The 13989-nt window shown below is 42.1% G+C and overlaps 1 protein-coding gene across 18 annotated transcripts in view; it reads right to left on the reverse strand.

The window, feature by feature from the left end:
• Nucleotides 1-13989, reverse strand: part of DENND1A (DENN domain containing 1A) — a 511997-nt gene that overhangs the window by 212962 nt on the left and 285046 nt on the right. For all 18 annotated transcript variants that reach the window (XR_005792696.1, XM_040482265.1, XM_040482264.1 and 15 more), the window contains one exon: nt 8155-8255. Coding sequence is in view for 17 of the 18 variants with exons in the window: in XM_040482265.1 (XP_040338199.1) it covers nt 8155-8255 (101 nt within the window). In the remaining variant the exon portion in view is untranslated. The remainder of the gene's footprint in view (nt 1-8154; nt 8256-13989) is intronic.

A 13989-nucleotide genomic window follows, 5' to 3' on the forward strand; every position in this document is an offset into this window, starting at 1 on the left:
TGCACAACCTTGGGAATACACATAAACCCGGTGAATTGTAGAGTTTTAAAAAGGGTAATTTTTGCAGTATATGAATTACATTTTAATTAAAAAAATCAAACGGGGGGGCGCCTGGGTGGCTCAGTTGGTTAAGTGTCCAACTTCGGCTCAGGTCATGATCTCACAGTTTGTGAGTTAGAGTCCCGTGTCAGGCTCTGTGCTGATAGCTCGGAGCCTGGGGCCTACTTCGGATTCTGTATCTCCCTCTCTCTCTGCCCCTCCCCTGCTTGTGCTTTCTCTCTTAAATAAACAAACAAACAAACAAACAAATAAATAAATAAATAAATATTAAAAAATTTTGTTTACATCAAATGGAGAACTTGAACCTATAGAACCTACAGAACCCTACCTTCCTACAGAATCTATAGCATCGATAATACAAAGAGCCCAGTCTCTTCTCTCTGCCATTTTTCCACCAGGAAGACACTTTACTCATAAATTGTCCAAAACTTCCTCCAAAGGCTCTCAGCATTCTCAGTCTTGGGTACTGCTGAAGGAAATGCATGTGCATCTTGACGTAGGGCTCTGATGGTGGACAGCAAACAAATTTTCAGGTTGTCAGGCTTTTCATGGACAACCATATTTTTAGCTATACTTTGGTGGATGAGGAAACTGAGGCTTGGAGACGTTATGTGATTCACCCAAAGTCATATATTCAGTGGGACCAGAGCCAGAATTTGGACCCAAAACTTAACTTGTCTCCTACTCAGCCTCTCTGTTCAAATATCAGGGTCAAGTTTAGCCAATTCTTACTAAAAGATTTATCTGGAAATCTATAATTTCCTTTTATTCAACCAACACACACGGTGCATTTCCCTGCTTCTTCTATCTGGAACTGAAACCCTGGCCCTTATCCCGTTCCTCCTGCTCCCAGAGGAGCTCCTGGTGTGGTGTTCCACCCTGTCTTGGTGACTTGTTGCTTCTTAGCTTAAAAAAACCTGTTCTCCCATTCTTGCCTGGAGACCTGAGTTCTTTTGTGAAGGACTGTTTTCTCCTACCTTTCTATGCCCAATGCCAACCCAATGGGTTGTAGTAGGCATTCATAAATACTTGCTGCACAATAGAAATGACAGTTTTTGTTCACTTATTGGAATTCAATCTTTAAAATCTTTTTTTTTTAACATTTATTTTTGAGAGGCAGAGACAGAGCATGAATGGGGGAGGGGCAGAGAGAGAGGGAAGACACAGAATCCGAAACAGGCTCCAGGATCTGAGCTGTCAGCACAGAGCCCAACGCAGAGCTCGAACTCACGGACCTCGAGATCATGACCTGAGCCGAACTTGGACGCCTAACCAACTTGAGCCACCCAGGAGCCGCTAGAATTCAATCTTTAACAAAACCTACCTATCCCAGGGTTTGGTATATATAGGAGAATTTTAGCCACACCTGTCTACCTAACCTACTCCCATTCTACCTGGGGGTTGTGTATTTCGACTGGATTTTCTTGGGCCATTTATATACATTCCTATTAATAGAACTATAAATACCTATATGTAGTTATTAATAACAAAAAATAGTACGTACTATTTATAGAACACCTGCTTTGTGTCAGTAGTAATTACTATCCATGTTTGACAGAAGAGAAAGGAGGCTCAGAGAGGTTCAGAGAGGTTCAAGCTAGTGAATGGGGAAGCCGGAACAAAGCCAGGTTTTTCTGTTTCCACCACACCACACTTCATTGATTTTTATTTCTGTCACTAAGAATATCAAGAATCCCACTAACTTGAGAATCAATTTACTCCCTATGCAAAATCTCATGGCATCAATGAAGACAGAGATTCGACTGGACCTAGCTCCGGTCATCCAGAAGTCACTTCATAGCTGTGTCCAGACTGATGCCCTCCACCCACATGGACCGTGCACCCTGGCACATTTCAGACCGTTTGCTAAAAATTCTAGACGGAATGCATGATGCAGCATGTGGGGACCGATTCAGAACATGACAGGCAGCATGGATAAAGGATCCAGAACTGGTATCTCTCACAGAGAATCTGAGCATGCCCAAGCTGAGTGGAAAAACGGCTTACAGAATCCTCTAGAAATGTCAGGAAATAGAATGCATTTTACAAAGACAAATGCAAAATTCACACCTTAATTGTACACATAGGATATAACTTTTTGGTTCAACCGTGTCCTCAGAGAGCATCAGAATTAGCTACTAACGTGGCTCTTGATCTGGCTGGTCCCTGGGGGACAACGTGAACTTGCCCTGATCTGCTCTGGAAATATTTTGTCACAAAGGTGGGTCCACAAGTGTCCAGAATAACCCAAAGACACGATTCAATTTGGGAACTGACTGGAGTCCTTATTTAGGACTACTTCTGAAAGAATAAGGCAGAAAAAGGAATTTATGTGGGAAATACCATGTGGTTTCTATTGGGACCTTTTATTAGCAACATTTAATTAGCATAGTGCCCAGTACACAGTAAGGGCCCTATAAATGTTTTCTGAATGAACAACGCAAGTCTATAATTAGCAAGTTATCAAGGAGCCTACATGAAAAAATTTTTCACCAAATCTTGGTGATGGGTGCAACTTATTCTCTAAAACTTTGGAGGATATTAATAAGGAAAGCTTTAACATGAGGTGGCCTTACATTTCAAGGGCAAGCTCTACCATTTCTTAGCTGTGTCACAGTGGTTGAAATCACTAAACCTCCCTGAGGTTCAATTTCCTAATCCATACAGTGGAGCCAGTACTATTCACTTTATGGCCTGATTTTGAAGATCTGCAATAGTGTTTATAAAGAGTTTGGTACACACTACTCAAGAGATGGTGATTATTATAATGAAAGGAAATGCAGATTCTCATCAGCAAGTTAGTCCTTCTGTCCCAGAAATGGGCAGGCTCTCCCAACACTGGCCAAGGTCAGGGCTGCCATCAGCCAAGGTAGGGGAACATTCTCATTTTCACTTTCAAAGTCAAGAAAATGGTACAGATCTAAAGTAGAAAGGAACCAGCAGCACATGTTTTTAAATATTCATAAGGGCTGGAAATGTCTTACTCCTTTCGTTTTCTCTGCCATCTGCTTTTGTTTCTTTTCTTTTCATTCTTATGCCACAGCTGCAAATGAAAACAACCATACAATAACTCAAGTTAAATAAAAAAAAAAAATCAAAATAAAAACAATCTGAGGGGTAAAAAGAAAAGATGAATTATAAAGTTTTCCCCTGAGCTCACAAAGCAGCAGAAGCAAGAATGTTTGATGTGAGTTAAACCTTCTGGAAACCAAAAATCCATGTCCCATGTTTATAATAACCATGATAAGAACAACCAGCATTTACTAAATGGCCTGTGTACCACTGGATGACCAACATCTCTGATTCCTAAAGCTGCTCTTCAAAGTAGGTAAATTAAACCCACTTTACAGAAAAAGATATTGCAGATCAGAGAGATAAAATAGATTTTTAATGGTGACACAGCTAATAAGAGATGAAATTGAGATTTGAACCCAGGTCTGTCCGAATCCAAAGCCTCAGCACTTTCTTTACCACCCTCTCCAAAAATGGGAAGGGAGCTGAAAATTTTAATTTGGGAAATATTCAGGGCAGACTATTTGTACTAAACTGATTTATTCAGATAATTAAAATCTGTGATTATACCTCTAATTAAAGTTAACTCAGATAATTGGTTGCTGTATTTGTGAATGTGCAATTAGTCCACATAATTGCGGGGATTTCAGCATCATACTTTCCACACATTCACCGCATCCCAGAGCTTTGGGCTCCTGGCCTCTGTTCTACACTAGGCTGCATTAGAGCTCTTGGGGGCTCTGGGCCCAAGCACCATGACTTGCGATACCAACAGCAGGATCTGGACTCAGCCTCATTTAACATGTCTTTGTCCAGAAGTCAATGAACACCTCATCTTCAAGTGCCATGTAAAAAGCTCTTACAGCCTACACTGTTGTCCTGAAAACCCCGAGCAGCATGTACCTGAAGAAAAACTGGCAGCAGTGGTCCTCATGTGTTAATTACACTTTCGAAGTCTATTATGCATAGAAAGGGCACCTGCTGGCAGTGAAAATGACTAGAATCTGCCCTTCCTGTGCAGTGAGTAAATTGAGAGTTCATTTCTACAGGAGATAATAGTTTTCAGATTCCATTTCGTGTATCCCCTGCATGGGGACGTACTTAACATTTAAATCATCTGCAGAGGAACAAACCTCCTTCAAATTTACATGTTTCAAGCTCCTAGCACTTTACTCAAAATGCTAGTTATCCCTGCTGGCTCTTACCACCAAGGATTAAACTCAACAGTGGTGAAAGTCACCGAGCACAATAGAATAAAGTTATAAGCATTGACTCAAATTTCAGGACATTTGTAGTTTCTGACCAAAGCAGTTGGTAGCAGGCTGAAGGTGATCAAATCAAGCCTTGAATGGAGGATCTGTTTTTCCTCTTGGGGTCTTTTATTTCATCATTCTTACATCTTGTAGTTAATAAACAGATACCAACCCCCACTGGCCTGCAATCATCCTCTGGTCAAATGTCAAAAAAAGTTCTGTGAAAACAAGAGACCAGGAGAGGGACCGCGATCACATACACAGAAACCTCTAAGATGGAGCCTAATCAAAAAACCCACTCAGGCTCTGAAAAAGACAAGTCTTCACTTGGATTTTGTGGAGTGCAAGGTGGGGGAGACAAGGGCTTAATAGTTTTCATTGTCAAGTCTCCCTCTTAAGGAAGACCTGTCGGCATCATCGCTCTCGGACAGGCTGCTACCACAGCTCATGAGAGGGCTGGCGTTGAGAGAGGAAGTTGGAAAGAGGATCTGGGATCACCTTCCACAGCAAAGAGCAATACAGCCGATAAATCCTTTAAGCAAACAAGAATGGAGGGCTGGAAATAACAACTGGCTATAATAAATGATTTTCTTTTTTTTTTTTTTTTTTTTAAATTTTTTTTTTTTTCAACATTTATTTATTTTTGGGACAGAGAGAGACAGAGCATGAACGGGGGAGGGGCAGAGAGAGAGAGGGAGACATAGAATCGGAAACAGGCTCCAGGCTCTGAGCCATCAGCCCAGAGCCCGACGCGGGGCTCGAACTCGCGGACCGCGAGATCGTGACCTGGCTGAAGTCGGACGTTTTAACCGACTGCGCCACCCAGGCGCCCCAATAAATGATTTTCTTAAAGGGAAACTTGTAAGCTATGGAAACCATACTTTTTCACTGGAGAAACAGAATAAAATAAAACAAAAATCATGCAGCATTCTTCTCCCTCTTCCCCATCACCAGTCCCTGCTAACACCGTGGTGTATGTCCTCTTTGATTTCTGCCTGTGTGTATCTGTGTGTGTCTACATATATCCACAATCATACATCTACATATGTACATATATCCACATTTTTGTGTTTTATATGCACACACGTTTGTTTTTATAAAAATGGAATCATACAGTACACGCTATCTATATTGGAGCAAGTTACTAAACCTCTTGGGGCCTTGGTTTACCTATCTGTGAAATGGAGCTAATAATACCTGCCTTATGGGGTTGCTAGAAGAATTAAGTGACATCACAGACTGGGGCACAGGAGATGTTCAACAATGGCAGCTACTGTTATCGCTGTAACTGACAAAGCATTTTTCTCTGCACGGTTCTGGGAACGTAAGCTGCTAGTTTTAAGCTAGCTGACAATTTAGCCACCAAAGCTTCCCAAATAATGGAAAAAAAAAAGTTGTACTATTTGGGAGGCAGAGGAACTGCAATGACTCTGCCCCCTCCTACCAATACCGTCACTCAGAAGCCCACCAGTGCTCCTATCTGAGGCTCAGCATCAAGACACACGGGGGAGTCTCTTCAGGGATAACCTGAAGGCTTCTTCTTAGAGCACATGCCTGGGCTGAGGTGTGCAGGGGGAGTCTGCAGGTGGGTGGGACCAGAGACACAGGCATAGGGAAGGGACCCATGTCAGTGTGTATGTATGGGTACAGGGGGCCCCCTGTCTGTGTGGGAGTAGGTGCCTGTGACACTATTACATGGTGGGGGGCAGGAGGTGTGCTAAGGAAACTGGGACTCACTGTGTGAGTCTTAGGGAACACATGTCCCCTTTCTACCTTTTCCATCTACTCCCCTCACCATCCTCCTCCACCTCCCCTGGCTCTGTGTCTTGTCCTCTTCCCCCCTCTCACTCCCCCTACCTCTTTCTTCCTTTCAGAGCGTCACGGTCCTCCTCCACCCAACCCCCCAGTCTTTCACTCAAACAACAACAAACTACTAGATAGCAAACACAGTCCTTTCCTCTGAGATATGTGGCAGAATGGAAAAACCAAGAGAGTTGGTTTAGAAGCTCAAGAGGAAGTGGCAAGTCTAAGCAGAGGGACAGTCCCTTAATTTCTTAAGAGGTGGGAGAAAGGCACAGATAAAAACATTCCCTCGCCCGTTCATGCTCTGTCTCTCTCTGTCCCAAAAATAAATAAACGTTGAAAAAAAAATTAAACAAAAAACAAAAACACCTACCCTGATAAGGTACTTAATGCCCTGCACTGCCCTGGAGAGGGTGACTGATTTTTACTTGATGGCTCTGAGTTACATCTTAGTTGTACACATGACTTGTTGGGATGAGAGCGAGCACAACACATTCAGATTAGGAGTCCTGCGGAATACCTTTAAGCTCCCAGGACAATTTGACTACCTTGACGAACCTTTTCAGTGACAGGATTGCAAAATGAGCTGGAAGAACCCAGCAAGAATTATGACCTGGGCTCAATTTGAACTGATGGCAAGTATCCTAAATCACCTTTTTTTTTTTTTTTAAATGTTTGTTTATTTTTGAGAGAGAGAGCGTGCGCGCACGTGAGCAGGAGAGGGGCAGAGAGAGGTTAGGGGAGTACCGAGGATCCAAAGCGGGCTCTGCGCTGACATTAGCGAGCCTGATGCGGGCTTGAACTTGCAAACCAGGAGATCATGACCTGGGCTGAAGTCAGACACTCAACCAACTGAGCCACCCAGGTGCCCCCTAAATCATCTGTTCTTAAGTGACAGGGCTGTGATCCCTCAATGGGTCCTTTCCTCCTGAAGCTCTTAATTTCTCTCAGGCGGTATTTTTTCCTATACGTGTACAGTGCTCCCTTATCAATGTCTGCTGACTTGAGCTGTCTGGAGACAATGTCTTTAGTAACATTACACCAGAGAAAGAAATTATTCCGAAGAAAAACAGATCCAAATCAGTTACAGACACACACTTTTTTGGTAATCCGTGGAGGACAGATAGTGACAATGTATCTGCGGAAACATTTTGTGAGTGCCTACCATGAGTCAGGTTTTCTACATCATGTCCTTTATTCTGCTGTATCATTTATCTTCATATATTATTTATGGCACAACTTCATTTTACAGATGAGGAGACAAAGGCTCCTTAGGCTGAGCGACTCGCCCAAGGTGGCAGAGCGGACTCTAAGGCCGCGTGCCTTCCACTAAAATACATTTCCCCTGAACAGCGAAACTCCCGTCAAAGAAGTGCAGAGGGCTTTGAAGTCTGGCTTGTGCTCCCCAACCACAGGCAGAGCTACTCCTACAGAATGTGCCAGGGTACGGCCGAAACGTGAAGACCTTGGGTACCTCAAGTGTTCTTCTCACCAGTCCCCAGTCCATCTTGGGGGGAAGAAATCACACTACTACTTGGTGCTTTGGTTTCCCCAAAGTGAGAAATGGGAAGTATGATCTACTGCCTTGAACTTTCTTTTTTTTAATTTTTTTTTTAACGTTTATTTATTATTTTTGGGACAGAGAGAGACAGAGCATGAACAGGGGAGGGGCAGAGAGAGAGGGAGACACAGAATCGGAAACAGGCTCCAGGCTCTGAGCCATCAGCCCAGAGCCCGACGCGGGGCTCGAACTCACGGACCGAGAGATCGTGACCTGGCTGAAGTCGGACGCTCAACCGACTGCGCCACCCAGGCGCCCCATGCCTTGAACTTTTAAGAATGCCATCACATAGATGAGAACAGTTTGGAAACAAAAGGGCCATGTAATCGCATGGTCGAAAATCCATGTCATTTTCCAGTTACTATTTCTAGTTTAGTCACCAGCTGCATCACAAGTTACAGGCCTAACATCCTCATCAGTTCCTAGAGAAGGAACAGCAGAGGACAGGGGGAGTAGCAGCCTTACCAGCAGTAGTCCAACAGGTGTGGAGGAAGGACGGGGATGTACACGTGCTGCCAGAACATGGGGTAGAGCATCGCGGCAGACCCGTGGATGCAGGCAGTCAACTGCAACAGAAGCAAATCAAAGAATCAGAGCTAAAAAATCACAGTGAGGGGGCACCCGGGCGGCTCAGTCTTTTAAGTATCCGACTTCAGCTCGGGTCATGATCTTGTGGTTCTTGAGTTCGAGCCCCGCATCGGGCTCTCTGCTATCAGCATGGCTACTTTGTCCACCCCCCCCTTCCCCTCCCCCACTCATTCTCTCTTCCTGTGTGTGTGTGTGTGTGTGTGTGTGTGTGTGTGTGTCTTTCTCAAACATTTAAAGAAAATCAAAGTAAGGAGATGCTGTCACTGGAGTTGAGCAATAAAATTAAATACATACTTTTCAACATATTTAAAATTGTTAGCTAATCCAATCACTCTAATTCAAATTTAGTGAGAGCTTGCTTTTCAAAAGAAATCTCCCCCCACCTGCCCCGATTATGAGGCTAATGCACAATGGACAGTAAAAGTTTTAGAAAATGGAGAAAAGGGATAAAAGAAAATAAAAGTCTTCACCATCTGAAAATAACTTGACATTTTGGGGTATTACATACATTGGCACTTTTATTTCCTTTTCTAATAAAATTAGGATTACTGTAAATACAGTGCTCGTTTACCTTTTTTTAAGTTTATGTTTATTTGCCGGCATTTTCCCACGTCCTCAAATATTCTTAGGAAACATTATCTTCTAATGACACTCAGTGAATTTCCCAAACTACATTTAACTACTCTCCCACCATTATGTTATATAATCAGATCATGTCCATACTTTCTTTTTTTTAATTTATTTATTTCAGACAGAGAGCCTGAGCAGGGGAGTGGCAGAGAGAGAGAGAGGGAGAGAGAGAATCCCAAGCAGACTCCATGCTGTTAGCACAGAGCCTGATGCAGGGCTCAATCCCACGAACCAATGAGATCATGACCTGAGCTGAATCAAGAGTCAGACGCTTAACAGATTGAGCCACTCAGTCTGCCCCACGTCAATACTTTTTATACATGGTTCCTAAATATAGGATTCAGAGACAAAGGTTATAAATATTTTAAGGCACTTAATAACTATAATATAATAAATGTAATAATATAATAAAGAATGGAGTCTCTTTGCACTCCCACAGCCATGTACTAGACTGTTCTCTCCATACTTCACCAGCACTAAGAACGTAGTCAAGTTAGTAGCTTTGAAAGTGTATCTATCTGGATTTTCTTCTTATTCCTCTGATCATGACTAAGGCTTAACCTCTTGTCACTGTTCTTGGTAATATTTCTTAGGTAAATGGTCTGTTCGCATTCTTAGTATTTTGAGCATTAGTATTTTGAAAAAGTAATTTACAAGCAAACACTGGATATACAAAGGATGCTAATCCTTTGTAACATTCCTGAAAATAATTTATCCTTCTGTAATTTCCTTTGCGCTTCTGGGGGAAGAGAAGGCTTAAATAATTACACAGACAAATCTTTTCCTTCATGATGGTTTCTACTGCTGTTATACTAAGAAAGTCCTCCAAATTCTTCCCCGGTATTTAACTCTTTGATCCATCTGGAATTAATTTAGGTTTAAGGACGGAGGTGAGAATTTATTTTTTCCACATAGTTAATCAATTGCCCCAACACTGTTTATTGACTAATCCTTCCGCTCCGTCTTCTTTTGACATATTCCTTCTTTTTCTTAAGAGCTAGACACATCATCTGAGGATTTGAGAGAATTAAAAATTAGGGACAAAGACATAATGGAATAAAATTGCTACAAAATTCAATATAGAAGGAAAAAACCCAACACCTTTGGAGATATGGCTATGAAGCGACAAAAGCCAACAACACATGTTTCTTTCTGCCTTTCTTCTTTAATGTTTCTTTGGTTTCTGGGAAGCCTGTTCCCATGAGGACTTTGCTTCTTTTGGAAGCTGTTAACTGGCCTTTGCTGACAGAAGGACATTTACGTGGCGAAAGAGTGACGTGCCAAGGCCCAGTTAAAAGAATCCCAGAGGTTAGTGTAACATGAACAGCTTTAAATTGGATATTCTGCTGATGTTTCACAGTTGTGAGAGCTGTGTATTAAATCCAGGGCCGCTACTTTCTCCCCCGCCTCCTTTTCCCTCCAGACCCTGTTCTTTAAATCAGGTACATGTCATGAACAGGAGCTGATCCAGCAAGCTCTCAAGAGCTGTTCCCAGCGACTCCGCCAAGGCTTGTAGGTTTAATCCATCCCTTCTCAACCCATTTCAGTAGGATTCCATATAAAGAAGGCTGTCACATTTTACATGACTAATCTCTTCAGGGTTAGAAGAGATGAAAAATCTTTGCTGGTGTCGTATGAATGGAAAATGAACAAACTTCACTCCAACTGCACCCTGAAGTCAGGCTGGAGGGCTACGCTGGCTTTGGGCCCCAGCTCTTCCTGCCCATACTTTAACCAGCTGCCAAAGTACTCATCCTAAAATGCAGGTCTGGTCATGTAACATCCTACTTGGAGTCTTTGGGGGCACGTCTGGAGCAGGCCTGTCTCCATCAACTTTCAGTCTACCTGTAGAGCAGCTCCATGGTCTTCACTGCCTTCTCCAACTTTATCCTTTGAATAAATCATTTCAGACCGAGGAGTAGCTATGTACTCCTTTCCTGGATCTGTGCCCCTAGCAAACTCCTCCTCTTCTGGGTCTCTGCGAAAGCACTACATTCCCCTCACGGCTCTCCTGGGTGTAAGCCCCCATTATTAATGGGACTAGACCTGTCTGCATATTTGTCCTCTCACTGTAAGGCCCAGAAAGACCATGTCTCTCTTCTTCCCCATGTTCTCTCAGTGGCACAGCACAGATGTAGGTGGAAGTTAATGCAATGTTTCTTCCATAAATAAAAAAACAATTCCAACTTAAAATATATTCACAATATAAAGATAGTGGCCTGGCTTTCAACTATCGGACCAACATTTCCATGAGTCTCACAGACTGGGGTATATGACTCAAATTCCAAAACAATAATGGCAAGCCCAGACACACAAATATGCCACTTTTGGGAAATCGTGTCAATGGATTCATTCATCCATTCATTCAACAAATGTCTATTCTATAACTCTGCAACACATCAAATAAGTAAAAGCCCTTCAAAATCTATAAGGTGACATACAAACATAAGATGTCCTCATCACGCGAATTCACTTGTAATTCTCTTTGAAAAAGTCATTCAATAGAATGTTCCTGGTTGAGATAGAACTTGATTCCCTGCCTCTCTTTAGCTTAAGTTGGTTTGAGTCAAAATCCTATTTCAAGCAATAAAGTGGCAGAGATCTTAGCTCCAGACAATGTTCTTTTCATGTCTCCTTTTCCTTAAAAAAACAAAAAACAAAAACCCTAAAAGTTAAATGTCAAGATTTTAAAATTACCTATCTCTCATAAAAATCAAACTTTTAAGGTGTTTCATCATCATCTTCATTGGGAGTTTTCTAAAGGCCAAATCTCTGCAATTGAAGTAAAATGCATTTACCCATTTGATTATGAAAACAAACAAACAAACAGGAAAACTGTTTGACTCTTTTCCAAAACACTAAGTGGCAAAACAATGTACATCGTTACTTAGGAATAGTGGTGAGGCAACCACAAGAAAAGTGCTGGGATTTATCAGAGCTTCATCAGAAATAACATTATATCCCATAAATTATCATCAGCCACTTAATTTAAAAACACCTCAAAGGCCAACTCCATTTTTAAAACTAAGGTTCCTAAAAGCCTATGCTCATTCCTTACAGAATACAAAATTTTAAAGTAATGGAAGTATACAATTTGGATTATAGGCAACAAAGGGGCATTGTGAATATTTAATTGAAGTGCAAGTTGAAGAAAATGATCCTATCAAAATCTCACTCAGTGGGAGAATAGAAAGATAGTATGTGTAAAATTTGCCCAAAGTCATTAGTCACAATGAATATTCATCAGAAGCCAATTATCAATCCCATTTAATGACACCCCAAAAGATTTTGCCCTGAAGCAGCTGAATAGTCTAAGACTCCAGACAAAACTAGACAAATTATACAGCCAACAGCCAGTCTAGCCAGGACACAGATTGTAAAGTAAACCACTGGTGGGTTTCTAGACGCACTTTTAGTAAATTCTGTCCTCAATTAAAGGTGCACAAGGTCAGTTCTATCTTGGAGCTTTCTGTATGGCTCCATTAGTTTTCTCTGAGGCAAAGGGAGAGAAAGAAAGAAGGCAATAGGGATAGGACATGGAGAGTGATAAATGATAGAGCTGGAAAAATCACAGAGAGAGAGAGAGAGAGAGAGAGAGAGAGAGAGAGAGAGAGAGAGAGTGTGTGTGTGTGTGTGTGTGTGTGTGTGTGTGTGTGTGTGTGTGTAAAGATTCCTAATGGCAGCTCGGCAGTTCAACATGAAACAAAAGTAAGACTCTCTCCATGGAAAGAAAAAAAAAAAAAAAAAAAAGGAATCCCAACAGTGTTATGTGCCAGGTACCATGTTGGGGATTTTAGGATATTGCAAAGTATTGTTTAAGAAGTGTGCAAGTTTACATACATATACAGTCATCACCACATTTCAGATACGGAAACAGCCTCAAAGGTGAAATAACTTGCCCAAAGCCACACGGCTCATAAGTGACAGAACTGGGACTCACATCCAGGTCTGTCAGGCTATAATAGCTGCTGTGTTTCCACAACATGTAAGTTAACTAAAAAAATTTCCGAGTGTCTACCCTGTGTCTACACATCATACGGAGGATTCTGAATTAGGCAAGATACTGTTCCTATCAGTATGGCCACGTTATGTAGAAATACATTTGCCGTGCTGTTAGATGACCAAATCATCTGGTAAAGTGCCAATTAACAGAAAATCATTTTTAAAACAAACACAGATGTGATAATTTCCTGGGGATTAGTGATACTTAACTAAAGTGTTATACGGTCTTCAATCCACTGGAAATTCTAGACAGTGGCATAATGATTGTTGGTCAAATGGAAAGGCTTATACCCCAATCTGGCACACCTATTTGAAAGCCTGGCTTTCTGTCATGTTCCCTTTCATATACTTCCATGGAGCTTCCATTAACTCTTTTTGATCTGAGCAAGCTGCTTCCTCTCCTGGGTCTCAATTTCACCTACATGGAAAACGAGAAGTTGGACTCTGTAATCTCTGTGCCCTCTTCCAGCTCTGACAATTTCTGATCTAGAGGAACTGCCATCCTTTGACGTGAAGAATGTGCCCCCTTTGCCCCAGCTCACCTTCCTCAGCTATACTGACTAAGCTATGACTGACTAAGTAAAACAGGGTCTGTCTCAAAGCTAGTCTTGCTTTTTCGTGTCTACGGTTATAGGGGTCCACCTGGAATTCATGTGCTACCTCAGAACCACTGCAGCCTTATCACCTGACTGTGGAGGGCACAGCCTTCCTCTGTGCTTGACCCCCAACACTCTGGATATCTCAGAGGTAGATGATCTTAGGAGACCAGGGGCGTGAAACCAAAGATGTGAGTTCCTCAAGGGCAGAGACCACGTTGGATTTCCCTTCCTCTTCTCTTACTATGCTGGACACAGAGCAGGTGCTGAGCAAATGCTGGGGAATGTTAGGATGCCTTCAGCTTCACATCATGAGGAACGGCAGTCAAAATTACCACCATTTAACAAATTGTAATTGCTTAAGAGATCACAATTGAAGCTGCACATCTCTAAAAGGTATTGAGATTCTGAGTTCCAAAGGCTGGCAGACAATCAGATGGGCACAGTCACTCTTCACAGCCTAGAACTCAGGAAAGATCAAACT

Source organism: Herpailurus yagouaroundi, unplaced genomic scaffold (assembly GCF_014898765.1).
Source record: "Herpailurus yagouaroundi ecotype Mexico unplaced genomic scaffold, PumYag 160, whole genome shotgun sequence".
In the NCBI taxonomy this organism is placed as follows: Eukaryota; Metazoa; Chordata; class Mammalia; order Carnivora; family Felidae; genus Herpailurus; species Herpailurus yagouaroundi.